At 51.0% G+C, this 27,154-nt stretch overlaps 2 protein-coding genes and 1 long non-coding RNA gene across 3 annotated transcripts; 2 read left to right on the top strand and 1 right to left on the bottom strand.

Moving 5' to 3' along the window:
* Window positions 1-12,943: 12,943 nt before the first annotated feature.
* Window positions 12,944-17,807, top strand: TRIM17 (tripartite motif containing 17). The gene is given in 7 exon segments (XM_059061732.1): window positions 12,944-13,324; window positions 13,326-13,373; window positions 14,519-14,611; window positions 15,129-15,332; window positions 16,715-16,737; window positions 16,829-16,929; window positions 17,260-17,807. Coding segments are annotated over 7 exon segments (1,398 nt in total).
* A 168-nt stretch (window positions 17,808-17,975) lies between these two features.
* On the bottom strand, window positions 17,976-19,474 carry LOC136794090 (uncharacterized). The gene is made up of 3 exons (XR_010840391.1): window positions 19,204-19,474; window positions 18,688-18,835; window positions 17,976-18,215 (listed from the first exon to the last, which is right to left on the bottom strand). It is a non-coding gene; the product is annotated as an uncharacterized lncRNA (long non-coding RNA).
* TRIM11 (tripartite motif containing 11) lies at window positions 18,890-25,689 on the top strand. The gene is made up of 6 exons (XM_059061731.2): window positions 18,890-19,584; window positions 21,732-21,827; window positions 22,127-22,357; window positions 23,286-23,308; window positions 23,395-23,495; window positions 24,068-25,689. The coding sequence occupies exons 1-6, from the start codon at window positions 19,177-19,179 to the stop codon at window positions 24,613-24,615; spliced, it is 1,407 nt and encodes a 468-aa protein (XP_058917714.1). The 5' UTR covers window positions 18,890-19,176; the 3' UTR covers window positions 24,616-25,689.
* Window positions 25,690-27,154: the final 1,465 nt, after the last annotated feature.

Here is a 27,154-nt window from a genome sequence, read left to right as displayed (position 1 = left end):
CCTTATTGTGACATACGGCGACCGGATTGGTTTACTCTAATGATTCACAATTACACAAGATAAAGTACTTAAAATGCATTCTAACTTTAGTACAGCAAGCCCTGGTGGCCAGTGCCTACAAGGCCCCATGAAAGGAAGGGCAGTGGTGGTGCTAGGAGTCCACTCTGACTACATGCACACCTGCACTTGTTGGAGAAATATAATTAAAAACAAATTTAAAGTGAGAAGAGAAAGAAAAGAGTTTATTCTTCAGTAAGCACAAAACCAGAACGTGATGTACATCGTCAGCAACCTAAGAGACTACAAAGACAGAAAGAAGTCTCATTCTTTTACAGAGCTGAGTACATGCAACCCATTCAATACTTTAGGCACATTTTGCAGTTTGGAGCCAGGTAATAGCTGAAGTTAAGCTCATTTCCTCTGAGGAAGTTGGGAAATGTGACATTATCTTCGCTGATGATTATGAAGAGGATCAGAATATGCCACCCCAAAATATGCCACTTTGACATGTGGATTATTTTGAGTTGATGGCAATTGAGAATCAATAGATGCAGAAAGACACCTTCTCAGAGCTTCCCTTATCTAACTAAAAGCAAAGACTTCTGAGAAATTAGGACTGCCATAAAGCCCCTCCCTGGGGGAGTTTTATGGGCATGAAGAAGATGGAAAGTTGCACCAAGATGAGTGCACAAACAAACCTCATTAGACAACACTTACCTGCCATACATTTCCTACTCACCTTCTCACAATTTAACACCTTTTGGTAAAATGGTATATAAGCTTCTGACTCTAACCACTTCTTGGTTTTCACTTCTTTTCTGTGAGTGCCCCCAAGCATGTAAAATTATTAACATCAGTAGAATTTGTATGCCTTTTCCCCTGTTAATCTGTCTTTCGTCATGTTTGCAGATACTGAATCTAAGAGGGTAGAGGAAAAGTTTTTTCCTCCTCCACAGTTACATTTCAGAGATGGCTTCCAGGTGCTTGGGGAAACATTCCTGAGATGTGAGACTGACAAGGTTAGCCACTGAAAAGATTTATATACATTTGAAAATGCCGGAGGGAGAAATTACAAAACCAAATGGAGATGGGGGTGGGGGGGAGTGTCCCCTTAATTTCAACAGGCAGAATTAAGCCTCTTATTTTTAATTTGTATTTTCCCTTATACATCAGTTCTCTGCCTGTTGCCCCCATACCAGCGTGACGTGGGATATTCAAGAAGTATTTGTAAAAATGCTGCATCAGCCCCAGACATTCATGCTCTATTTGGATGCCCCAGGTTATTGCGCTGAGAAATATATCACCTTCATGATAAACTAATTGGAAACAATCTTAATAGCTTCAAAAGGGAAAACTGTGAAGTCATTAAGAAGAATCAGATAGTTCTCACATGTCCTGATAAACTGTCAGGTTTAACAAAAGGCAAGTTGTAGAATAGCATGCATAATATGTCATCATTTAGATAAAAATAATAATTAGATGATTGAATATGTACCTCTTGAAGAATATACAAGGAATTCAATCTTAAAAGGGAAACTAGGAACTGAGAAAACCCCCAACTGAGGGAGACTCAAATTTCACTATAAACCTTTTGGAATTCTTAAGTTTTATACCATTTCTGTGGTTTCCTTTGTGAAAATAAATAAAATATTTAAGTAGCATCAGCAGTGTAAATTCTGAAACATGTCTTATTTCTACTATTACAAGGTAAGTATCACTCAAAATTACAGAACTCTTTACCCGAATAAAACCGATCCAGGTGCATATTTAAACAAAAGGCCAATGTCTGCTTTATCCTTTTCCTGTTTTATGTCTAACAGACAACACCATGAGGTTGCTTAAAATAAAAATCAGCTTTCCCCTTACTGTCACCAGTGGTTACTCAGCCAACAGGTCTTCCTGAGCTTTCACAGACCACTTCTCCATGGCACCTGCAGAAGACTTGTGCCTTGAGGTCACAGAATAACAGGCATGATTTACACCACGAAGCCCTCCTTCAAACCAAGTTTGGGGCCTAAATCTGAGGTTCTCCTCCTCCTGAGTTACACGCCGCCCAGTATCAAGAACTGTTACTTCCTTTTTACTTCAGAGACTTTATAGACCCTTCTTCTAAATTTATTTTTATTGAGATATAATTGGCATATAACAGTACATAAGTGTAAGGTGTGGATTTGATACATTTATATATTGCAATATAATTACTGCCGTAGCACTAGTTAACACCTGTATCACATCACATAATTAGCAGTTCTTATTTGGGGAAGGAACAATTAAGACCTAATCTCTTGGGACTTCCCTGGCAGTCCAGTGGTTAAGACTCCACGCTTCCAATGCAGGGGGCGTGGGTTCAATCCCTGGTGGGGGAACTAAGATCCCACATGCCGTGCGGCGTAGCCAAAAAATAAAAAGAAAAAACTTTAAAAAAAAAGACCTAATCTCTTAGCAACTTTACATTTATAATACAGAATTGTTGACCATAATCACTAAACAGTGCATTAGATCTCTAGAACTTATTTATCTACTGGTTACAAGTTTATACTTTAAACAGCATCTCCCCCCACAGAACGTTATGGGCAACTCCCCTCCCCTCTCCACAGGAGCTGCACCCACAAGCTGGGAACTGCAATTCAGGCAGAGCAGAGTTTTTCCAATGGGTCACCCCCTGCCTGGCCCCCACCTTATGAGGACATATGGGTTGCTTGTCTAATTGACCCCACCAGGACCTCTCTGATTGCCCACCTGCCTGGTCCTTGCGAAGGAATGCAGGTAGAAACTGGAACAAAGCAGAGGAAGGAGCCCTGGCTCACATTCATCACCTACCAGGTACAGACTGCAAACTGAACAGAGGGGCAACAGTGTCTCTCGGCTGTGAAGAAGAGCCTCCAGAAATGGGTAACACCAGATCCCTAAACAGGAAAATCCATTAGTTGTCTAATAAAAACAACTCTGGACCATCATGGACTAAAGGTTCGTGTATCATCTTGCTGTCTTTTCCTTTCTCCCGGGAGACCCTGCACAGCTGCTGGGAGTTCGCTGTTGCAATGAGCCCATAAACACAACAGGGGTGTCCTCCGTGTTCTCAGGCTGCCTGGCTGGGATGTCCACTGGGTTGCCCCCACTTCCTAAGGTAGCTGAGGCCCCAGTAGACGCTGCCAGCCATCACTAAGGAGCCCTGTGTCTCGGGTCCCAGTGGCTCAAAATAATTGAGGGCTTTGTTAAGCCAGAGGGTGACCTACTGGCATTTTCTGGAATAACTGGCTTTGAGAGCTGGTGATCCCCATCCTGGCAGTTGGCAATGTTCCAGATGGTAGAGGCCATGAACTGGCCTCCTGAGAGAGGACACATTGCAATGAAATCCCCAAGAGGCTGAAGGAGATTGGGACGTGCCACCCCAAAATATGCTGCTTTGGCATATTGATAATTTTGAGCTGGAGGCAATTGAGAAACAACAGACATAGGAGAAGCTCTCTGTCCTCCCTCTCTCTGCCTATAAGCAGGGCAGAAGTTTCCCATCTTTAAAGAAAATTTCCATGCGTAAAGGTGCCCTCTCTCTTATACCAAAAAAAGGAGAGGGACTCATCACCTGAGATGGGACTGAGATGAGTCTGCATAAACAACCTTTATCTGTCATTAGTGCCTCCCATACATTTCCTTAGTTACCTTCCCACAACCCCCCTCCCCCAGAATTCCAGACCCCCTTTCCTTGGACTAGTCGCTTCTCCACAATTAGTGTCCTTTGTTAAAATGGTATAATGGCCCCAGGGTCTAACCACCAATTTGTGTTTTCATTTCTTTCTAGGAAGCTCCCATACATAATTAAAAACATAAGAAAATTGGTATGCTTTTTCTTCTATTAATCTACCTGATGTCAGTTTAATTCATAGACCTCAGGAAAACATAAGAGAATGGGGGGAAAGTTTTTTTAGCCTCCCCTACAAGACCCACGATGCACAGGCAGTGGACGTGAGGAATAACCTTTGCTGTGGTGTATATTCAGAATATGGGGCAGTTTGTTATTATAACAAAATCCCGACAGATATGGCAGGCTCTCTGGTAACTACAGAGAAAAACAATCATGTTAGTGAGATATCCGGAAACCAGGCTAAGTAAGAATGGTGGCAGCAGTGCAAGTATTATGGTTGAAGAATGGACAATCTGTTAGGGGCCAGTGGGGAAAGTGTGGGGTGGATAACAAAATGGATACTTCCAGATATTTGAAGGGCTGGCTACATGAGACAGAAGAAGGAGAGGATTACTCTGTTATTTCAAAAGGCAAAACTGGAACCAGGCCTGGAAGTTGCAGGGCTGCAGACACTTGACCTAAGCCCATTCCCACCAGATTCCCAAAGGAGGACAGGCACACATCTTGTTCACTAAGAGGTGGGTACCTGTCTTGAGGATAATTGCATAAAGGATTCCACTTTTGCAAGGCGAGTAGACCAAAATCCCACAGCTCTGTGGAAATGACACCCCAAAGCGGTATTGAATGTACTTAAAATTTCCCCTATATTATATTTCATAAAATACCAACTTTAATGTTTACAGGAATGCTGATGGTTGTCCTGGTCATTTTGGACATCACTGCAAAGTATGCAAATGCCCGTCAGCTCCCACAAACCAGAGGGCAACTTGCAGTGCCCCCGAAGTCTTAAAGCAAGTTCAAGCTTTATTAATGACAAAGACTCTCCTCCTGGACCAAACTCCAGCCAGGCTCCTCTGAGCCCTCCTCTCAACAAGGCCTGGACCTTGGGCCTCTGTGTTCATCCTGGCAGTGCCCTTAGCAAGGATCATGTTAAGTCAGTTTAGTAAGAGATACCCTACCCCCGCCCCCATGATGTCTGATCTAGTTCTTCATTCCCCACCTTTGGTGTATACATACATCCTTGTCCTGCCTTGAGCAAGAATCCTGTTAGGCCAGTGATGTAGACCACTTGATGGCCTCCCCAAATTCGTATATTGAAATCTAACCCCCAAGGTGCTGATATGAGGAGGTGGGGACTCTGTGGGAGGTGCTTAGGTCAGGAGGGTGGAGCTGTCATGAATGGGATTACTGACCTTATAAAAGAGACCCCAGAGAGCTCCCTTATCCCTACAACCATGTGGGGACACAGTGAGAAGGCCAGTCCATGAACCATGAGGTAGGTTCTCACCAGACACCAAATCTGTCAGCAACTTGATCTTGGACTTCCAGCCTCCAGAACCGTGAGAAATAAATGTCTGTTGTTTACAAGCCACCCCATCTATGGTATCCTATTACCGCACACTGAACAGACTAAGACAGCCAGTTAGGCAAGAATCCCCCTGGTGGATGGAATTTTCACATACTGATGTATGGAGAAGTCATTCTGACTTACATATGATTTAACTTGAATTTTGTGCTAACTGGAACAGCCTGTTTGCAGTCTATCAAACATACATTGTACAACTGCTTCAGTCATTAAAAAGAAAGGTGCATTGATCAGAAGTAAAGAATGTCCATTTAAAAGATAAAGATTATTTAATCTTTAGTCTTCCTTAGGACGCCAGTACAAGCACTCCTTTGATGATAAGACTCCCTTCCCAGGCACCAAAGCCCTACTGACTTACTGCTGATCTGGTTTTATTTTTTAAACCTTGAATGAATGTACCCCTTATCTGTTTGATGTTCTTTGTTCTGACAAGGTATAAAACTATGCTGAAAAACAGGCTACTCCAGAGCAGTTCCTCAGAGCTACCTGTGAGGCTATCTCCCAGGTTATAGTCTTCAGTTTGGCTGAAATAAAGCTCTTTCCTACTCTTATTATAGATTGTTTATTGATTATTTCTGTCAACATCCCCTTCTCACTGATGTTTCCTCTGAGTAATTTTCCATCCACTCACCGGCTACAAATCCCAACTATTTTTGCAGTATTCAGAGTTGAAGTCAGTTCTTTACTGAGGTCTCTTTCCCCTCCTGCAATAGTACTGGATGAAATCTGTCTTTACCACCTTTAACTAGTGTCCGGCTTTATCTTTGACAATAACCTTTGAAATGGATTCGAATACGTCATCCACAATAAGCCTGTTTTGTGCCAGTCTGAGCCTGACAATAGTAATGCTATTGGCTAGAAATACGGGGGTGGTGGTGGCGGGGGGCACTCCCTGAGCCTGGTGAGGTTCCCACAGAGCCCCTTCCAAACCGGTGTTACAACTGGGCCAATCCTTGTGGGTTTTATTATGATTTTGCAAGATGCTCTTCAGCAATAAGTATTAGGAAACTTTGAAGAAAAAAAGAATTTTTTACTTACAGTTCTTGGAGCATAGAAGGCATGTGGTGGGTGGTGGGAGAGAGAACACGAATGGCCTGGTGGCCCTGTTCTGCTTTTATTGGGGTCAAGGGTAGGGGACTAGTGTTTTATTAGTTCACTCTTTATTGATGAAGTTAAAACATAAGAGCAAGAATTTAGTCACAGGAAGAAGAAAAAGAAAAAAGGAAAATACAAAAAAAAAAATAAAACCCAAGCAGCCCAAATGGCCAGTTAACTAAATCAACCAGGATCGCTAAAATAAAGAAGCCTCTTGGGGGAGGGGGGCAGGAGTTAGGAGGTGCACGCTCAAGTCCTGGCTCTTTATCTAGTCATGTGGCTGGCTGTATATTTATCTGAGATAGCCTTCAGAATGCCCCCTTTGAAGTGGACGCCTCAGCAATCAAAGTTTAAGTCAGGCACTTACATTGCAAAAAGAAAGGGTAACTGTCAGAGCTTACACCACAAGGCTTCTTTGCCATAGGATTATTTTGAGCTGAAGTCAACTGACATAAAACAGACACAGAATGAGCTCTCTGCTCTCCCTCTAAGCAGGGCATAAATACCCCTTGCATAGGTGTCCCCCCACCCCTGTACCAGAAAAGGGAGATCACCAAAGAGGGTGATCTCACCTCAACACTGAGGTGAGTCTGCAGAAGCAAAACTTGCTAAATAACTCCTACCTATCATTACTTTCCCCATATATTTACCTTCCCCTCACACCACACCAAGAAGCTCAAGCTTCCTTCGTTTTTCTTGTTACTTCCACAATTTATTTCCTTTGTTAAAATTGTTATTGCCAACTAAAAATTGGCACTTGCCGTTTGCCTCTACAAAGATTGTCACTTGCCAATGCAGTCGCTGACTTTCAACACACCCCGAGAGGAGTTCAAGGTGGAGATCAGGAATGAGGCACTTTGTGCTCTGGGAAAAACTGGCAGAACAGACCTTTGGACAGTTAGATATTTTCAGGAGAAGATTATGAGCCCAAATTCTTGCATCTTATATCTAGAAAAGCACTAAAATCATTAACAGAGACATCTGCTCCTCGTGACTAGCAGCAACCTTCCGCCAAAATATGTGCTTTATTGCATGTATCCCCCTTCACCAAAATCACATATATACTGACTCCCTGTACCCCCACTTCTTCGGAGCAGTTCCCTAGATCTATCTGAGACACTGTCTCCCAGGCTATAGTCCTCATTTTGCCCCAAACAAAACTTAACTCACAACTCTGTGATCAACATTGTGATTTTTTTTTCAGTCTAAATATAAGCCCTTGAGTCTGGTATTTTTTTTTTTTGGTGGGGGGGGGTCAGTTCTTGTCTGTGAAGCTCCCATGCACATGAATTTTAAAACAATTAACATCAAATAAAATGTGTATGCTTTTCTTATTATTCTGTCTTTTATCAGTTTAGTTCACACGCCCCTAAGATGGTAGAGGAAACTATTTTCCTTCCCTACATCTCAGAAGAATAAATGCTACAAACACATCAAAATCATCATTTGAAAGTTTATATTTCCTTTTATACTTAGTTTTGTATATTTCAAAAAAAAAAAAAAAAAAGACTTTGATGTAAAATTTTTAGTTTCTGTCCCTCTGGCTAAAAGTGACAAATATGGATGGAAACAAAAACCCAAAATAAGATGATTCGAACTTTACAAAAGTAATTAAGTAGAAAAAAGAGCTAGAAATGAAATTGTAAGTCCATGTCATCAGGCATGAAGTGACGTGAGGCTCCAAAGGTCACAGGCTCAGGCACCCAAGTGTTGCAGGAAGAGGGACCCCCTTCCAGGACCCAAGAGTGGGCTCTTGTCTAACACTCAGAAATGAATTATCCAAGGAGACACACGTGCTGACAAAGCAAGAGACTTTATCGGGAAGGGGCATCAGGGTAAGAGAACACAAGAGAACAGCTCTGCCACGAGGCTCGCAGGCTCAGATTTTATGGTAATGGAGTTAGTTTTCTGGGTTGTCTCTGGCCAATCACCTTGCTTGTGCCCATATTTGGTCTGACTCAGGGTCCTTCCTGGTGGTGCACACAGCTCTCAGCCAAGATGGATTCCAACATGATTTCTTGGAGGTTGGCAGGACATGTTATGGGCTGGTATCTCCTCCCTTCTTCTGTCCCCTCCCGAATCCTTCTGGCTGGCAGTAGCTTATTAGTTCCATGTTCCTTTTGGGGACCTTCTGTTGTGAGATAACTCACGCAAGCAGCTATTATGCTGCCTGGCCAGGGCAGGTGGTTTCAGTTAATGGTTCCCTAACACAAGTACTCCTTAGTCTTACCCACTGGTTTTCCAGCCAACTTCTGCTCGGATCCATGGCCTTCCTCTACTGTCTCCAGGCACCACAGCCTGAGCTGATTCTCTGCCGCTAGCTCTCCTGCCAGGCCGAGCTCTCCACACAGGAAGGGTGAGGGGACCACCAAGGACAGCTTCAGGGTGGGCAGGAAACCACTGCCCCACGTGTGGTCTCAAAATGTTCCTCTGGAAATCACTGGGCTGAGAAGATGGGCTCTCCCCCAGTCAGACAAGCCCTGATCTAACAGCAGCTTCATACCAGTTGGAGACTGAACATACAAACATCGGTCAGATCATATATAAAAACAGAACTCTGACCCACAAAATGCAGCAGTCTTGTCTTAATCTGCTCTGACTGCTGTAACAAAATACCATGACAGGGTGTCTAATAAGCCACAGACCTTTATTTCTCACAGTTCTGGAAGATGGAATCCAAGATCAAGGCACCAACAGATTTGGTGTCTGGTGAGGGCCTGCTTCCTGGATTACAGACAACCATCTTCTTGCTGTGTCCTTACCTGATAGAAGGGGCAAAGGAGCTCTCTGGGGTCTCTCTTACAAAGGCACTAATCACATTGATGAGGGCTCCACCCTCCTGACCTAATCAACCTCCCAGGGGCTAGGTTTCAACATATGAATTTTAGGGGCACATATTCAGTCTATTGTAAACCTGTCCAGGAAACCAAAATACCCTCTACATTAACCAGCCCAGGAAGCCAGCCTGCTACCAGTCAGACTTGTGGGACATCAGGCTGCTATCTCTAGTGACAGTCCAGGACACTCCACCTCTAGTCAGCTGCTCCAGTTCCCCAGACCCACAACCTCCATCAGGGCACAGATGAAACCTTCTCTTTTTCCACAAGGAAGTTCTCGCACCCCACTGATTGTCTCTGAATTGCTGCCAAGGGATGGTGGCCATCTCCCTTGCTGCAGAGAGCTATGAATAAACACCCTCTGCTTGCTCTCGTTTGGGTTGTTTCCATTGACTTCCACGTTGGAAAGAGAATAGGGGGTGTTGTGGGGAAGAAGCTGCCTCTGGGAGGATGCATGTTCTGTGCTGTTACCTGGACCATTGGGTCCATGTGTCCTTCTGGGCAAGTGGCATGGTGTTGCAGCCAGTAGTAGAAGCTCATAAGGGACCAGCAGCCTCCCTGCTGGGCCTCCAACAAGCTGCACAGATGATGCTGGGCCATGGTCCACACTCTCCCTGCCTCAAATTCTCAACAGTGACCCCCAAGTGTCTCCAGCCCTGTTGCAGGTTTAACAGTCTTTCCAGTTCTTCAAAACTTTGCTTCTGCAGTACCTGCAACCACACCCACACCTGTACACGATATTCTCGGCAAAGATGTGAGTCTGAATCTGATCACCGTTAGTTCTCTACTTTTGCTGCACATTAATTTTGGAGAAATATAATGCACAACAAAATCTGCTCCCAACCCAGAAAACCTCTCCAATAAAGAGAGAAGAGGAAAAAATAAATTTTTTTTGTTATTGAATGAGCATTCAAGCAGAACATGATGCTGTTCACAAGCAATAGCTAAAGGGACTTCAGAGCTGGAAGGGAACCTCATCCTTTTCTATGGCTAAGTGGATACAACCTATTACTTTCATGTCTTCACAGTAATGTTGCTAATTTTCTCCTACAATTATGATCAAAGGTGATTTGAAGTCAGCTGGCAAGTCAGGCCCATCTCCTCCCAGGCCTCTGGGAAATGATTACATTTCAGACATGCTCCTGGGTCCTTGGATCATTCCTGATATGTGAGATGGGCCAAGAGGCTTATTTAGCCCATAAAAAGATTTACACACATTTGAAAAGGACAGAGAAAGAAATGTTTTAAAAATTCTGTGATTCTATTTTCTAAATTGAAAGAAATCGTCAGCCCAGAATCACCTTACATGCAGAGGAGGTTCAGGAACTTCCAGGGAATTCGAATTAGCAACCAGTATTCCCTCATTCAACAAGCTGCCTGGCCCCCACCCCCATTCACTGCCCTGGCACACACAGGGCAGAACCTTGAACCACCAGACCCCATCCTAGAGACGTTAGAGAAGCAAGAAACACACCTCAGCCAGCCGCGCCTGAGCGGGGAGAGCGGAGCTGCGGGAGCTGAGGGAGCTGCGGGAGACCTGGGGCCTCCTACGGACCAGCGACCCCCTTCCTCTTCCCCAAAGGGGTGCCTGACCCCTGGTACCTCTTCTGTCCTCACGTCCCTGCCAACACGGGATCCACCCCCTGCCTCCCCACTGGTCTTCGCCCCCACCACGGACAAGGCTCCCATCCCCATCTACCTCTTCCCCTCCCCTCTTGGCTACCAACCCCCCTGCCCTGCTCCCTCTCCCTCCCTACCCCCACCTCTGTGCCGGCTCCTTGCGCATCTGGAGGATCCTGCCTCCATCCCCAGGCTGCTGACAACCTCTCGCCCAGGTAAACCTCCCCGCCTCGCACCCTGATAACGGGCCCGGCCCTCGACCCCCGGCTCCTGCTGACGCCACAAAGCCCCACAGCCCTGGCGCCCTTGCACCCCCGCCCGGATGGTCTCCATCGCACAAACGCAGGCTTTCCTGGGCCTCGTTTGCAGGCATGGCTTGGGGGCTCCAAGCGAGGTGCAGCGTGCGCCCCTTTCCCCCGTGAGTACCAGCCCCTTGAGGGAGCAGGCAGGTGGCCACCCTGTGGGCGCTGAGGCTCAGGTTGGGACCCCGTGCACCCCCTGCCCTTAGTAGACTGGCCATCCCAGCTTTGAAGGTGGTTGTAACTTGGGAGGAGCCAACTATTTTAGCCCTACATTTACAGAGGAACGTTTTGGGGTCAAAGGAGGCCCATCCACCATCACTGACCCAGAGCCCTTGGATAGCTTCCCCCAAAACCTGAGCCGGAGCTGGAGCCCCAGCCCACCAGACTGCCCTACTCTCACCCAGCTTCTGTTGGGTGGGCAGCAGTTGGGCCTAAGGGCAGCTGAGAGCAGAGGGAGAGACTGACCCCAAAGGCTCTTCACAGAAACAGCTCCAGACAAAGTGAACCAAGGTCAGGGACTCGCGAATCCGCGGAATCCAGCCGCCATCGTTTCAGATTGCACAAAAGGGAGCCTGGATGGTGCTTGTAATTCAGAAATGATGTTTTCAAATCCAGTCTCTAACTCAGCCCTAACAACTACCCGGTGAAGTGCACAGGGGAAGATTTGGATCTCCACTGGATAAGGTCATGGGTATTCCAACCCCAGAGTGTGTGTGTGTATGTGTGTTTGTGTGTTCAAGTGTGCACACGTGTGTAGGTGCTTCTGCATGTGCTTTTGTGTATGTGTGCCCATGTGTGAACATGCATGCATACATGTGTACATGTGTTTGTGTGCAGTGTGTGTTTGTGTGCATGCAGTAGCCCTCCTTTGTCTTTTCTGCACAGCACCTTGTCAAGGAAAACCAGAGCCGGATGGTATTTAGAGGGGTAAAAACAGATTTTATTCAGGACTATTGAAATAGGAAGAAAGACATCAGCATAGAACCTTGGGTTCTATGTAGAACCCCATGTGAAGCTCAGTTCTGGATACAGCATGGGCCAGTGGGGATGTATAGCCAAGGAGTAGGGTGGGAGTAAGTTATGGGAAATTACTAAGAGGACACATCTTAGTAGTGGGGGTGGGGGTGTGTGTCTGGTTAAACCCACCTAGTGGGATTCTTGCTAAACTCAAACAATGCAGAGACAAACATGGAAGCCCAAGACCTGGTTGGAAGGTTCAGGGAGGCTGAGCTAGAGTTTGGTTAAAGAGAGACTCTTCATCAACCCCACTCCCTAATGGAAGAGAGAGTGTTGTTCCTCTTAAACTCCCTTTTTCCTTTGTTCTGCAGGTGCTCTGTTAAAGAGAAATATGATGCTTCTACGCAGGACGTTATTTAAGACTATTGCAATTGCAGAGAGAGATGGGGGTCATCTCTGATTGTAGCCGAGACAGCTGGGGATCTGTAGCCAAGGAGCAGGGTGATGGGGTTCAGTGATGGAAAATTACTAAGAGGCGCCATGAGGAGGGGGCTTCTTGCTAAACTGGCCTAACAGGATTCTTGCTCAAGGAGGGTCAAGGACATGTATTCATTAAAGGTGGGAATGAGGAACTAGATCAGATATTACGGTGGGAGTACTGTGAAATTCTCGCTAAAACTGGGTGGGGCCGGCTAAAGACAGGCCTACAGCTCAGGGGAAGCTGACTGGGGTTTGGTGAAGGAGAGGGTCTTTGTCAGCTTCCAGGGAGGCATTTGTGCCTCTTATTGAAGATAAGTCAGGGTACCCTAACAACCAAAAGGATGCTGAGAGAGTACTGTGGAGAGCCCAGACAGAGCTGCAGACAGAGGATGTGGCAGGACACTCCGTTCCTTCCCCAGGAGCCATGGATGCTGTGGAGCTTGCCAGAAAATTGCAGGAGGAGGCCACTTGCTCTATCTGTCTCGACTACTTCACAGACCCCGTGATGACCACCTGCGGTCACAATTTCTGCCAAGAGTACATCCCGCTGACCTGGGAGAAGGCCAAAGGCCAGAAAAGGAGGAGAAAGTGTAAGGGCTCCTTTCCCTGCCCCGAGTGCCACAAGCTATCCCCCCAGAGGAACCTGCGGCCCAACCGTCTGCTGACCAAGGTGGCCGAGATGGCGCAGAAGCACCCCAGCCTACAGAGCAGGGACCTGTGCCAGGTGTACGAGGAGCTGCTCAAACTCTTTTGTGAGGATGACCAGAGTCCCATCTGCGTCATCTGCAGGGAGTCCCAGGAACACCTACGCCCCCAGGGTGGTCCCTATTGAGGAGGCTGTGCAGGAACACAAGGTGGGCCTGGGCTGGGGGCCAGGGCAGGGAGGCCCAAGTGTCCCCACACTCCCACGACAAAACAGGCTGGTAGCCAGGCCATCGTGGTGTCGCCTCTGTTTATGCAGGAGTCCAGACTGACAAAGCCCACCTGGGCCCGTCCACATTCCCTGGTCCTTGTGCAGCCATCTGTGTGGGGAGGCCAGGACACCCCGTTAGGCAAGGGGAGCGGAGCCTTTCTCCTCCATCTACCCGAGGCTCTTAGGCTGGGGGCCCATAAATTAGATTGAGCAAAGACAAATCAAAGAGAAAGGCAAACCATTTACTAACACATGCGTGTGATGCGAGTCTTTGGGAGAAACTGCAGCAACAGTAAAAAAGGGTCAGTTAGAAGTTGGGCTTATCTAGAATCTTAACAAAGAATAATACATTTGGAGAAAAGCAACAAGACAAAGGCAAAGGTTTCAGCCTCCCAAGGGTGGTAGACTATGGGAAAAGTGTCTCAGTCTGCTTGGGCTGCTGTAACACAATACCACAGACTGGGTGGCTTATAAGCAGAAATTTATTGCTCACAGTTGGAGGCTGGAAGTCCAAGATCAGGGCACCAGCACAGTCAGGTGAGAGCCCCTTCCTGGTTCATACATGGCCAACTTCTCACTGTGTGTCCTCACATGGAAGAAAGGGTGAGGGAGCTCTCTGGGGTCACTTTTATAATGGCACTAATCTCATTCATTTGGGCTCCACCCTCATGACCTCATCACCTCCCAAGGGCCCCACCTATACCATCACATTGTGGATTAAGGCTTCAATATATGAATTTGGCGGGGAGGGACACAAACATTCAGAGCATAGCAGAAAGTAAATATATACGGGGAAATCAAAGGAAGATAAGGGTTATTAGTGCAGGTCCATCTTAACACCAACCTTCCATCTTCTTCATGGGCATAAAACATGCCCAGCAAGGTGCTTTTGCTCAGGTAATGGGAGCGCCTGGAACGTATCTTTCTGCATCTGTTGATTCTCAGTTGCCTCCTGCTCAAAATAGTCCTCACTCCAAAGAGGCAGATTTTGGGGTGGGGTGGATGCAGCTTCAGAGGGCACCATCTAGATGTGGGGCATGCAGGGGGCCCACTGACCCCAAATCCCATGGTTTGGGTGCCCCACAGTTGAAGTTGGAGAACATGGGATACCTGTGAGAGGAAATGATGAAGACCGAGAAGTTGCAAGCCAAGGAGGAACAGACCTTGGCCGAATGGCAGGTAGGTGCTGGGGACCATGCTCAGCAGCTGAGCAGGGTGGGGAAGGCCCAGCCAGGCCCCAGAGCACCCACAGGATCCCCTGAACCTGTGGAACCCCTTGAGGTGGGAATCACTGTCCCGTGTGGATGTGAACATGGGACCCCAGAAAGGCAATGATTTCCCAGGTCACAGAATTCCTGCCAAACCAGGACTGAGAACAGTGCCCTCAGCACAGACTGGCCATTTCAGAGATGCAGGGAGCAAAGGCACACGGATGCTTGGAAGTTGCCATTTGGGGCTCAGAGTAAAATTATGCTACAGTGACATTGCAGGGGGCCTCTGTGCGGCCCCTGGCTTCTATTCCTGCCAGGTTTGCTGGTTTTCTATGGGTCACTGGGATTCAGAGATGTGCCATTGCCCCAGAGCAGCCCTTCCAAGCCGGTGGGTTTGGTTGGTGGGTGGGGTCTGAAAGCAGGCACTTGGGGTGGTGGGGCCCTGAGCGGTACCTCACCTAGGACCCCCACCACTACCACCACAGAAGGTGGTGAAGGAACGGAGGGAGCGCATCGTGGTTGAGTTTGAGAAGATGCGCCTCCTCCAGGCTCTGAAGGAAGAGGAGGAGGAGGCAGTGGCAAAGCTGCAGAAGAGCATGGCCTCGCTGGACCAGCAGAGTCACTCCTTGAAGATGCTGCTACTGCCGCTGGAGGACAGGAATGAGCGCACACTGCTCCAGATGCTGCAAGTGAGGTGGGCACACCTGTTCACCAGGCTGGGGGTGAGGGGGGCGGGGGCATGAGCTCAGGCTCAGGTGTGGTTAGGGTGGGCTGGCCTGTGGCAACAGATTCAGGCCAACGGGAAAGGCTCTGTCTCAGTCAGCTCAGGCTACATAACAAATACCACAGACTGGGTGGTTTAAACAACAGACATTTATTGTTCACATTCCAGGAGGCTGGAAGTCTGAGCTCAAGTGGGCAGAGCTGGTTTCTCCTGAGGCTTCTCTCTTTGGCTTATAGACAGCCATCTTCTCCCTGTGTCCTCACATGGTCATCCCTCTGTCTGTGCCCTGATAGCTTCTTCTTATAAGGACATCATCAGATTGGATTACAGCCCACCTTAATGACCCAATATTATCTTAATCGCATCTTTAAGACCCTATCTCCAAATACAGTCACATGTTGGGGTACTGGGGGTTAGGGCTCCACAACAGATGATTTGGGGAGGGGCCAATTCACTCTATGACAGGTTCCAATCCTAAAGACCTGTGTTCATTCCCTTCATAGCCTAGGGATGTGGCCTGAGGGCAGCTGTTGTCCAGTGATGCAGGGCACAGACACACGGGTCCAGACAGGCACCCGTGACTTCTCAGGCAAGAGCAAGTCACATGATCACACCCGCCAGCTATGGAAGTGGGGAGAAGGTGCAGCTGGCCTGCCGGGGATAGGCCTGCACACCGAGGCCCTGGAAGGGGCAATTATGTTGGCCAAAAAGTGGGTAAGTGGCTCATCAAGTGTGCAGAGTGATGGAATCCATAGCAAAAAAAATACATTTCACACTGTGAGCCATTATACACACATTCATAGGAATGTGTTTACACAAGAGAAGCAAATGCCACATGCCACTGGGTATCTATATCTCCCAGTGTGCCTGGGTCAATCCAGTTTTATGCCTGTTATCCTGGCATCCTGTGGGTTTTGTCCCCAATAAGTGTCCCGGTGTAGACAAGACTATACACTCGCTCTACCTTTGGGGGAATACTTTGTCTTCTATCAAAGAGCAAGCTGTTTGCAACCCACTAAACTGACTCCTGACCCACTCAAGGCCCAAGGCCCACAGGGTGAAAACCATTTGGTCTCCGATGCCTTCATGGTCCATCATGAGCAGGACAGCTTCCCTGTGTCCTCATTCATTGTGATGGGTAGCAGGAGGCTTGGGTCAGTCAGATACCTTACTGTGTACAGCCAAAAGACAGGGTTACACTCTGGAAACTGAAAACAGGGCCATGGGAAAACATCATAAAGCCCTTCTAGCCCTACAGGCCAAATGTCGACACAGGGTGCTTGGGAACTCCACAGATCCCTAACGAGGCCTTGCCAATCTCTCTTCCTCCTTCCGTGCCTTTTGAAGGATGTGAAGGACCTCCTGGGCATGTACGTAGCCACCTGTGGCGGAGGACGTGATGGGTGCAGGGAGGACCGCGAGTGGGGCCAGAGGGGACAGGGAGACCTGTGTCCACTGGAGGAAGAACAGCCTGAGTGTGCAGTACTCAGAGGCCACCCCCACCATGCTGAAGACCGTCTGTAGGGTGCTGGGGCAGAGAGAGGTGCTCAAGAGTTTCCAAGGTAAGTAGTGGGGGCCCAGGTGCTCTCGGCAGTGCCCCACCCTGCTCCTAGCCACTCAAGGCAAGGGCCACCAACGGGGGGGGGGGGTCTTAACCACACTGCCCAATGCCCAAATGGTTCCCCAGCCCCATCTCCTTGGCACCACCAATATCCACAGTTGGGGTAGGGGATCATGCAGCAACTCCAGGTTCACAGCTGAACTCAGCCAAAGGGAGGCCTGGGTGCGGGTTAGGATGAATGGGGGATTATTTGGCCCCTGCTAGGGCCTCACCCTCCCCACCCTGAGCCTGAAAGGTCTCCCTCTCCCCTCCACCCCGGGCCTGTCTCCACAGGATGTGGTGCCCAACCCCTTCACGGCATACCCCTACCTCCTCTTATGAGAGAGCCGCCAGAGACGCTACCTGAGCACCCCGATGGATGGCACACCCCGTGGCAAGGACTGGTTCCTAGCATACCCCTGTGCAGTGGGCCAAGAGACCTTCTCCTCAGGGAGGCACTACTGGGAGGTGGGCATGAACCTCACTGGTGATGCACTGTGGGCCCTGGGCGTGTGCAGGGACAATGTGAACTGGAGGGGCAGGGTCCCCAGGTGCCCAAAAAATGGGTTCTGGGTGGTGCAGCCATGCAAGGGAAAGAGGTAATGCACCTGCCGTGTCTGCCCTGACACATGTCATGCTGACTGAGCCCCCCCCAGCCAAATGGGCATCTTCCTGGAGTTTGAGGCCGGAGAGGTGTCCTTCTACAATGTGAACAATGGGTCCCACCTGCATACCTACTCCCAGCCTGCCTTCTCTGGCCCCCTGCAACCCTTCTTCTGCCTTGGGGCCCCCATATCGGGCCAGATGGTCATCTCTCCAGTGACCCTATGGGTGAAGTGATAGCGGCGCAAGGAGGGGGGAGCCTGGGCAGTCCTGGTTTCTCCAGAAGGTGATGTGGTCCAGCTCAGCAAGGCCCACCTGCCCAGCTTATCTCGCATGAGGCACTTGAGAGCCATCGGCTGTGCAGGGTGGTTTCACAAAGTGGAAATATAATCATGATTAAAGCAGTTAAACGTTAAGAGGCTATATTTACAGATGCTTCATAGAGCAGAAAACTTGCATAGTGGGTCAGTTTCTAAAAACGTATGTACCAGGCACAGTGTGGTGCAGTGTTCTTTAGTCATATCCCTCACTCTCCACTTGAGATGATGCCATTCATTGGCTCCTGCATGGTTCAGGTTTTTATATGTAGAGCCAAGTCCTCAAATATCTACCTTCTTTGTCCCCCACAAATTCCATATTTGGGTCCTTCACAGGGGTAAAATGAAAAAGTGAAGAGATTTTTCAAGCTCAAATCCTAAAAGCCTCAGAGCTCCCCACCTCCATCCCTTCTACCCAGGGAAGCTGCAGGGGCAAAATTCAAAGTGAGGATCAGAGAGGGTCCTTTCTTTTCACTCCCTCTCCACCGCCCACCCCACCGCCTCCCTCTGAGCCCCGCCTTTGCAGACGCATTAACAGTTGCTAGAAACCTAGAATTCTGGTCAATGTACTGGTACCGTACCCCAACAAGGCCAAAGTCCCTGCGGGCCAAAGCCCCTCACCCAATAAATTCTGATCGTTCCCAGCCCGGGAACGCGCGAAGACACCCAGGAGCGCACGGGGAACGATTGGGGGCCCACGACACAGCCTCAGCTTCCCCTTGTCCTCGCGGTCTCTGCGCTCCGCGGAGAGCCCAGTGACCGTGCGGCGCACCCCGCTGGCCCCGGCCCCTGCACCCCACCTTTCTCCAGGCCCGACGGAGAGACCAGGCGGTGCAGCAGCCCAGAGGCAGCAGCGCAGGCGGCGGCGGCGACGCAAGGTCAGCGGGTGAGCAGCCTCCAATTCTGTCTGGCCCACGGGCCGCGTGACAGGCCACGGCCAATCCGGAGCTAAAGTGGGTTGTTCCAAAGTGGAGAAAAAAAAAAACAACAACCCAGCTGCTTCCTGCTTCCGCCCCCGCTTCGACTCCTCTTCCTCCCAGCGTACGGTATTCCTAGGCCCTACGTTCCCGCAGCCTCTGCAGTCCCGGAGCCGTATATTCCGCATCCCAGGAGTCGCGCAGCCTTGGACCCCGGAGCCCTTGCGCTCCGAAGCTCCCCGAATCCCCTGGTGCCGTGCACCTCGCGTCCCCGGAGACCCCGCGTCCTTGCGCGCTCCCCACAGTCCCGGCAGCGGCCGGCCACCGCCCGACCCGGCGGACCACACTGCCCTCCTCCGTTCCACCGGTGCCATGGCCGCCCCGGACCTGTCCACCAACCTCCAAGAGGAGGCCACCTGCGCCATCTGCCTCGACTACTTTACGGATCCGGTGATGACCGACTGCGGCCACAACTTCTGCCGCGAGTGCATCCGGCGCTGCTGGGGCCAGCCCGATGGCCCGTACGCGTGCCCCGAGTGCCGCGAGCTGTCCCCGCAGAGGAACCTGCGACCCAACCGACCGCTCGCCAAGATGGCCGAGATGGCGCGGCGCCTGCACCCTCCGTCGCCCGTCCCACAGGGCGTGTGCGCCGCGCACCGCGAGCCACTGGCCGCCTTCTGCGGCGACGAGCTGCGCCTGCTGTGCGCGGCCTGCGAGCGCTCGGGGGAGCACTGGGCGCACCGAGTGCGTCCGCTGCAGGACGCGGCCGACGATCTCAAGGTGTGGGCAGGTCCAGGCGGAGCACGGCCTAGCAGGGGGTCGCTGCGGGTTGGGGGCGTGGCTTGGGCCTGGGGGGTTGGGGGCCGCATCCTGGCCCAGGTTGTGGGCTCGGGTCCCAGCCTGGTCCCGGTCTCGGGGATGTGTAGGGGTGTGTAGCCTGTCCCAAACGGGCACCCTAGAGGGACTGGGGCACCGCCCACCGGTGAGGCGCTGGCCTGGGGACCTGGTCGTGGGGAGGGGGCGTGCTTTCTGAAGTCTAGGTCCCACAGAACCGGTGGGAGGGCTGCCTGGGGCGGGGACTGGGCAGGTTTGACTGACCGTTGACAGGGATGGAGCCGGGAGAGGAGAAAGTGGGAAGGGAACCTCAGAGGTGGCTGGTCCCAGGTGGACGTGCACAGATGAGGACTCTGAGCCCTCAGAGGGTTGTGGGCAGGGCAGGCCAGGGCCGTGGGGCCGACGCCAGTGCTGAAGTTCTGGTGAGAAGAGATGGAAAGGCAGCCAGGAAGCCGCTGCAGAGCCCCAGGCAGGGATCAATGCAGGGACAGAGCCATTGCCCTAGGAGGCGGACGCCAGGGCCCACCAGGCTTTCCCAGTAGGATACTCTGCCAGCTGACAAGCCAGGGCTCAGCCCTGCTTTGAGCCCAGGCTGAGATGCCTTGTTTCTCTGTTCTGGAAATGCATTTCCTTAAAATACAAAGGAACACCAGCACTCCCTTCTCTGCTAAGAGCCTCAGGGCAAACAGTTACCTGGCTCACCTGGCCAGCTGCCTACTACATTCCTGCGGGTGGGTTTGCTTCTGAAACCCAAGGTATTAGGTACATGGGTGGCATCTTTCAAACTTTTTGACTGTGGTTTGCATTTTGCTTTATGGCCAGTAGTGTCTCTCTGCTGAGGTGCATCAAGTACACGCTTTAGTCAACGTTAGAATCAGTACTCTGTCACTATCATAGAGCAAGCCTCTGGGAAAACAATAAATCTGTACCTGATCCACATCACTGGGCTTGTCCTGACACAATTCTTGTGGCTTTCTTCTCACTTTGAGGTATACCATGCATACAGGAACACCCCCTCCTTACATCAGTCTAGCAGATTTGCACTTCTGTCACTGAGTACCCCAATCAGGGTGTAGAAAGTGACCAAAAGAGCAGAGAATGACCAGCAGCTCTCTAGAGGCCTCTCCCAGCTGTCCTGATAAAGTCTCATGTGGTAGCACTTAATCCTGTCAATCATGGGAAGGAAAAGCGTTTTCCTCTACCCTGTGACTGAGGCTTGCAAATTAAAGTGACAGATCAACAAGTGAAGGGACCTATACTTTTAATAGTCTTTTAAATTGTACATGGCACAAGGGTTTCACAGAAAAGTGAAAAACTCAAGTGGTTAGACTCGGGCTTATAGTCCATTTTAACAAAGGATGATAAATTGTGGAAAAACAACTAGACAAGCAACTAGAAAGGGGATTTGGGCTTCTAGGGCCAATAAATTGTGGGAAAGGAACAAGGAAGTATATTGAGGGGAACTAATGGAACATCAGGGTTATTTGAATAAGGTTTGTTTAGGTACACTCATCTCAGTGTCAGCAGCTTGTCTCTGGGTGGTGAGTGTTCCCCTTCCTGGTACTGGGTAGGAATCTTTCTCATGGAAAACTTATGCCCTGCGTTTCGGCAGAAGGGAGGAGGGCAGAGAGCTCTTCCTGCATCTGCTGTTTCTCAGTCACCTCAGCTCTAAATAATCTTGATGCCATAGTGGCATGTGTTGGGATGGCATGACCCTTCACTGTATTGGTGCTTACTTTGTCTTGATGCTGGAGAAGATGCCCCAGCAAACTGCCCTTACCTGCCATCAGTGGGCTGTGGCTGGTATTTGCACAGCCTGGGAGTGCTGGCTCTATAAAGCGCAACCTCCCAGGGCCCTGGTGCATCTAGAGCGTGGATGGAGGGAATAGTGGAATCTCCACCAGCGCTGCTGTCACTCTTGTGATGGTCCTCCAGATCCTCCTGCATCTCGGGCCTCCTGGCTTTCCCAGGTGCCAAGTAGTCCCTGCCAGCTGAGTTCAGGCGTAGCTGGGGTTGGGCAGGTGGGAGCAGGTATAAGGCCCAGCCTGGAGGCCTGGCCTGGCCGGGGTCACTCTGGGCTCACCTCCCTGTAGGGCAAGCTGGAGAAATCCCTGGAGCATCTGCGGAAGCAAATGGAGGATGCACTGCTGTTCCAGGCCCAGGCGGAGGAGACCTGCTCCTTGTGGCAGGCAGGTGGCCAGGCATCCAATGTGGGTGGGGGCAGGGGGCATGAGGGCCCCCACCACAGGATGCCACTGTTCACGTTCAGCCTCAAGCTTTTGGGCAGCACCCCTGCCACAGACCCTATGTATAACCCACCTCAGGGTGGGTTTGGGGGTTGGGAGTGGGTGTCGGGGAGGACCAAGCATGGGGGTCCCTGGGTGTATTGGTTTGGGGATCAGGGAGGGATGGATACGGGAGACCCCGGGTTGGGGGTTAGGGTGGCTCCAGGTCCTAGGCCCTCAGCTGTCCTCCCTGACCCCCACAGAAGATGGTGGAGACCCAGCGGCAGAACGTGCTGACGGAGTTTGAGAGGCTGCGCCGTCTGCTTGCGGAGGAGGAGCAGCGGCTGCTGCAGAGGCTGGAGGAGGAAGAGCTGGAGGTGCTGCCGCCCTTGCGGGAGAGCGCAGCCCGGCTCGGACAGCAGAGCGCCCAGCTGGCCGAGCTCATCACTGAGCTGGAGGGGCGCTGCCAGCTACCAGCACTGGGGCTGTTGCAGGTGAGCTGGCACCCATTCCTGGGCGTGGGCCTGTCGGGGGGGGGTCTCAAGGGAAGGCCAGGCATGGGAATGGAGAGCAGGAAAGTGGAGGAAGCATTGTGCAAAGCAGGCTGACTGACTCGTGCTTGCCTGGAACTCTCAGGTCCTCACCAGCTGGTCTCCTTCCTATGAAACACAGGGAGTGGACGCCACTGGTGAACTGCACGGACTGCTGTTAGTGCTTGTCTGGGAGACCTAATGGGGACGGGCCAGTGGGTCACCACCCAGCTCTCTGAAGGTTTGGGCCCACTGGGCTGAGGCTGAGAGAAAAAGCCAGCAGGTCTCCCATAGGGATTCCTGCATGGGCCCAATGCTACCCCTGAGAATCTGCTCAGCTTCTGGTCCCTGCAATTTGTGCCCACAGGTGGGAGCCAAGGATACTGCGTGTGCAGCCCAGGGGGCTTCCTGTGGGAGGTGACCCTCCTTGGAGCCTCAAAGCTGAGTGGACTTTCAGGGACCAGTAAGAGGCTCCCAGTTGCCATCCTGGGGCTAAAATTTAGTCCTTTGGCCTTTGCTGAGCCATCAGGTGATCTTAAGCCTGGGAAGCAGGAAGAATCGCGGACAAGTGTGTGGCGGGGATTGAGGGAAGTCAGCAGAAGTGGGCTGTGGCCAGTAAAGTGGTGGGAGAGCTAGGCAGGCAGCTAGGAGGTGAGAGGGGGCAGCCCTCAAGGATGAGTGAACGTTGCTGGAGAAGCTGCAGGAAGCAGAGGTTCTAGAAGGAGGACGAGTTGGCCCAGGAAGTGAGATAAGAACCACAGGTTTATGTGAAGTGCAGTTTGGCGTCTCAGCTGAGATGTCCCAGTGTGGGAGTGGTCTCAGCTGGCCTGGCTGCATTTCATGCCCTTCACCTGGGGGATGGGTGCTGACGCAGTGTGTGTCTCTCCCACAGGATATCAGGGACACCCTGTGCAGGTAGGAGCTTCGGACTCTCCCCAGGGAAGGTGGGCAGGGTTCAAGGTGGGCCCACTGCAGGGGTGACACCTCCACTGCCCCTCCAGAGTCCAGGACGTGAAGCTGCAGCCTCCTGAGGTGGTGCCCATGGAGATGAGGACGGTGTGCAGGGTCCCAGGGCTGGTGGAGGCCTTGCGGAGGTTCCGAGGTGAGTGTTGTGCAGAGGCCGGGGGGATCCCACACGCTGTCTCCAGTCCAGAGGAAGTGCCAGTCCCGAGCTTTTGCTGGTGGGCTGGGGTCTGTGGTAGGAACAACACGTAGGCTCCCAGTTCACGGATGAGAAACTAGGAGGGATCAGGGCCATTGGGCAGAAGATAGCAGCTAAGGGAAGGCCAGGTCCAAGCTTTTCAATGATGCATTTAGGAAAAAATAGAGGTGGGACCACCGTCCTAGGGTCGTTCAGATGCCAGAGCACCCGTGTGGACCCCAGGTTTGTGGAGTCTGGGATGAAAGCTGCCCTAGAACACGCACACACTTCTCTCTGGGCACTAAAAGAGTGGACACGGAAAGCACTCAGGGTTTCCTTCTGTGCTCTAAAGGGGCATGAATCACAAGGAAGCATGGACTGCCTTCTAGAACGTTCCAAGATACAACAAGAAGTGGTTAGGGAATCTTTTCGAGTGAGAAGGGGCGTGGTTAGTTTGTGGGCAGTCACAAACTGCAAGGTCGTATGGGTCTGGGACAGACAGCTTCGAGGGTTGACCACCATTCTGTCTGCAGGGGACATGACCCTGGATCCTGACACCGCCAACCCTGAGCTGGTACTGTCAGAGGACAGGAGGAGCGTGCGGCGGGGGGACCTGCGGCAGGCCCTGCCCGACAGCCCTGAGCGGTTCGATCCCGGGCCTTGTGTGCTGGGCCGGGAGCCCTTGACCTCCGGCCGCCACTACTGGGAGGTAGAGGTCGGGGAGCGGGCCAGCTGGGCCCTGGGCGTCTGCAGAGAGAACGCCAACCGCAAGGAGAAGGGCGAGCTGTTCGCTGGTAACGGGTTCTGGATCCTGGTCTTCCTGGGGAGCTACTACAACTCCTCCGAGCGGGCTTTTGCCCCTCTCCGAGACCCACCCCGGCGCGTGGGTATCTTTCTGGACTACGAGGCTGGACATCTGTCCTTCTACAGTGCCAACGATGGGTCGCTCTTGTATACCTTTCCCGAGACGCCTTTCTCGGGGACCCTGCGGGCCCTCTTCTCACCTCTGTCCAGCAGCCCAACCCCTATGACCATCTGCAGGCCGAAAGGTGGGCCTGGGGACATGCTGGCTCCCCAGTGAGCAGGCCCCTCATAGCCCTTTGTCCTACCTTCCGACTCTTCGAGACACTTGAAAAACCTGAGAAGAGGGTGTTTGTCCTCTGAGCTATGGAAAACGCTCGTCATGCCACTCAGATGCGTGTAGCAAACTGAACTCTGTCACTGCCACTCCCAGGAAGCCATGTGTGAGTGTGTGCGGGCTGGGCTGTCCTCCCTCGGGGGACTCTCCAAGGTCATCGGGTGCTGAGACCCCATTCACCAGTGCATCACACACAGTCCTTTGCAGAGCCCTGAGCCTAGGGCCCTGGTAGCTCTGGTTCCAGGAGCCTCACCAGCTTGCCCCACCCAGCCTCAGTCTGGGGTGAGACAGCAGGGCCTGCAGAACTCTCAGGCTGCAGTCTGAGCACCCCCCCCCCACAAACCCTGGGGCCACACCTCGAGAAAGCTGCTGTCTTGTGAGACTGCTGGCCGAGAGGTGGCTCCAAGCCCACCAGCCTGTCTTGGGGTCTGGTCCAAACTGGTGGGGGGTGGGTCTGGATGTAGTTGCCTCAGATTAACTGGGGTGCAGCAGAATCCTCAGGTGACAGGTGATGTGGGAAGAGCCACAGGGAGAGAACTGGGAGCAAGTCACTGAATAAAGGGGTTGATTAACTAGGACACACAGATGCCCTCACATCCCCCTGAACGTGGCCCACTCAGGGCTTTTGGAAAAAGCTCCTTCCCTGGTTCCCAGTGCAGAGGTTCAGTTGTGGGAGGTCTGAGGGGCTGGAGTTGAGTGTGAGGCTCAGAAATGACACCTCACTGTTACCATCCGAGCGGCACTGAGAAGAGCAAGCTGGCGTTGCCCTCTCAAATGCCTCTTTAGTGGCCCGTGGGGGTGGTCCCCGAACTCAGAACCCAGAGTCTCACTCCTGCCTGGGGGAGGGGGGAGGCCACAGAGAGCCCTGGCTTACAAAGTCCAGGGTTCGTTTTTGCTTTAAGTTTTGACGCTTCTTCACCCTTCTCAAGAAGGTGTGATGCAGCGTCTCTGCACCCCCTAGATTTTTATTAATTGTAAGGACCATTCTCATAGTAAATAAACTAACAGTTGTCTGTAGTCCCCTTATCTTTAAGGTTGGGGGGTGGGGAAATCCTCCAGAGGGCCCACCCTCTGGGAGGGGATACAGAAACAAGACGCTCACTGGTAAAGTCGGGGATGCAGCTGCTGCCCACACGAGCACCGCAACTCCCAGGTATGGTCTCCATGTTCTTTGGCTCAACACGTGTGTTCATTTCATGCAGGTACTGTGGGCATTTTTTCCCTTTTTTTCAGATAACCTGATAAACATTTCCCATGTTCCACTGTGTTCAATAGCCAGTACTTTTTCATTTACTTGATTATTTACTCATTCTCCCGTTCTTGGGCTTTTTTGTTATTGTTACTATGTATACACCACTTTTGAATATCTTGAACAACAGTTCCTTCAAATTATGTACACAGAGGGAAGTATTTTCTCAGTTGAGTCAGGGGTCTGGACATGTTTTTGGCTGGGGAATTATTTCCATATGATTTCCCAAGGAACGGGGCCCACTGCTTCACTTCCTGTTGAGAATCTGAGCGTAGTGTTTGTTTGCTGCCTGGAGCAAGATTTGGACTTTAAGGTTTGGGACTTCCACAATGGCCACTGGAAACCTAGCCTGTGGGACAGCCTCATGAGTTTAATAAATGAGCACGCAACTGCCCCGAGGTCGCCAAGATGCCTCTGGCTGTGGCTTTAGAACAGAGTGTAAGGGAGGAAAAATCTTTCCCTCAACCCTTCTGAGTTCTTGGCTGAGACCCTGTAACAAAGCTAAACAAGAGAAAAACAAAGACGTGTATTGACACGTATACCTCAGGTATGCATAGGAGAAACCCCAGGAAAATGAGTAATTTAGAGCAGCAGCTTAGATCTCTGGCTTAGATAGCAACTTCAATAAAGAACAATGTTTATGCAGAAATGACAGGGAAAGCAGTTTTAGGCTTCCAGGGTCGTAAAAGGAACAGGTAAACTAATGGTACCTAATGCTAGTTAGTAAGGTTTGTTATATGTAGATCCTATCCCGCGCCGTCCCCCACCCCTCCGCACCCCGGCCCTGTGCCATCTCCAAACTGATAAGATTAGAATTGTCTCCAAATCTTTCTTGTGGAGAGGGGACAGGGATACCTCTGTAAATGCGTGTCCTGCTTTTAGATAGATGGGGAAAGGCAGGGAGCTTGTATTTGCTTCTCAACACCTCCAGCTCAAAAGAATTGTTACCAAACCAAACTTGGGTCTGCTCGACCATGCGTAGTAAATCCAATCCACTAACACCGGGTTGTGATGGGCAGCTCTAAAACCCCGAACTCCCCCTGAAGGGTTTCAGCAAGGCATTTTTAAAGGCCAGGTGAGGGAGGGGGAATCTCAGGGTATGTGATCAGCACGTGCACAATTCTCTGATTGGTTAATGGTGAGGTAACAGGGTGGTTAACATTATCAACCTTAGGCTCCAGTAGGTCTGGGGGCTCATGATCATCAGGTAGTCAATTTCTTCCATTTGGTGGT

This window comes from Kogia breviceps, chromosome 4 (genome assembly GCF_026419965.1).
Source record: "Kogia breviceps isolate mKogBre1 chromosome 4, mKogBre1 haplotype 1, whole genome shotgun sequence".
NCBI lineage: Eukaryota > Metazoa > Chordata > Mammalia > Artiodactyla > Physeteridae > Kogia > Kogia breviceps.
Note: the sequence above shows the minus strand (reverse complement) of the source record. Positions and strands in the feature narration are given on the sequence as shown.

Excerpts from the sequence above, each read along its gene's own strand:
- TRIM11 (XM_059061731.2), top strand. The coding sequence starts at position 19,177 with ATGGCCGCCCCGGACCTGTCCACCAACCTCCAAGAGGAGGCCACCTGC. Across the intron at positions 19,585-21,731 it reads ACGCGGCCGACGATCTCAAG|GGCAAGCTGGAGAAATCCCT; the intron begins GTGTGGGCAGGT and ends ACCTCCCTGTAG. Across the intron at positions 21,828-22,126 it reads AGACCTGCTCCTTGTGGCAG|AAGATGGTGGAGACCCAGCG; the intron begins GCAGGTGGCCAG and ends TGACCCCCACAG.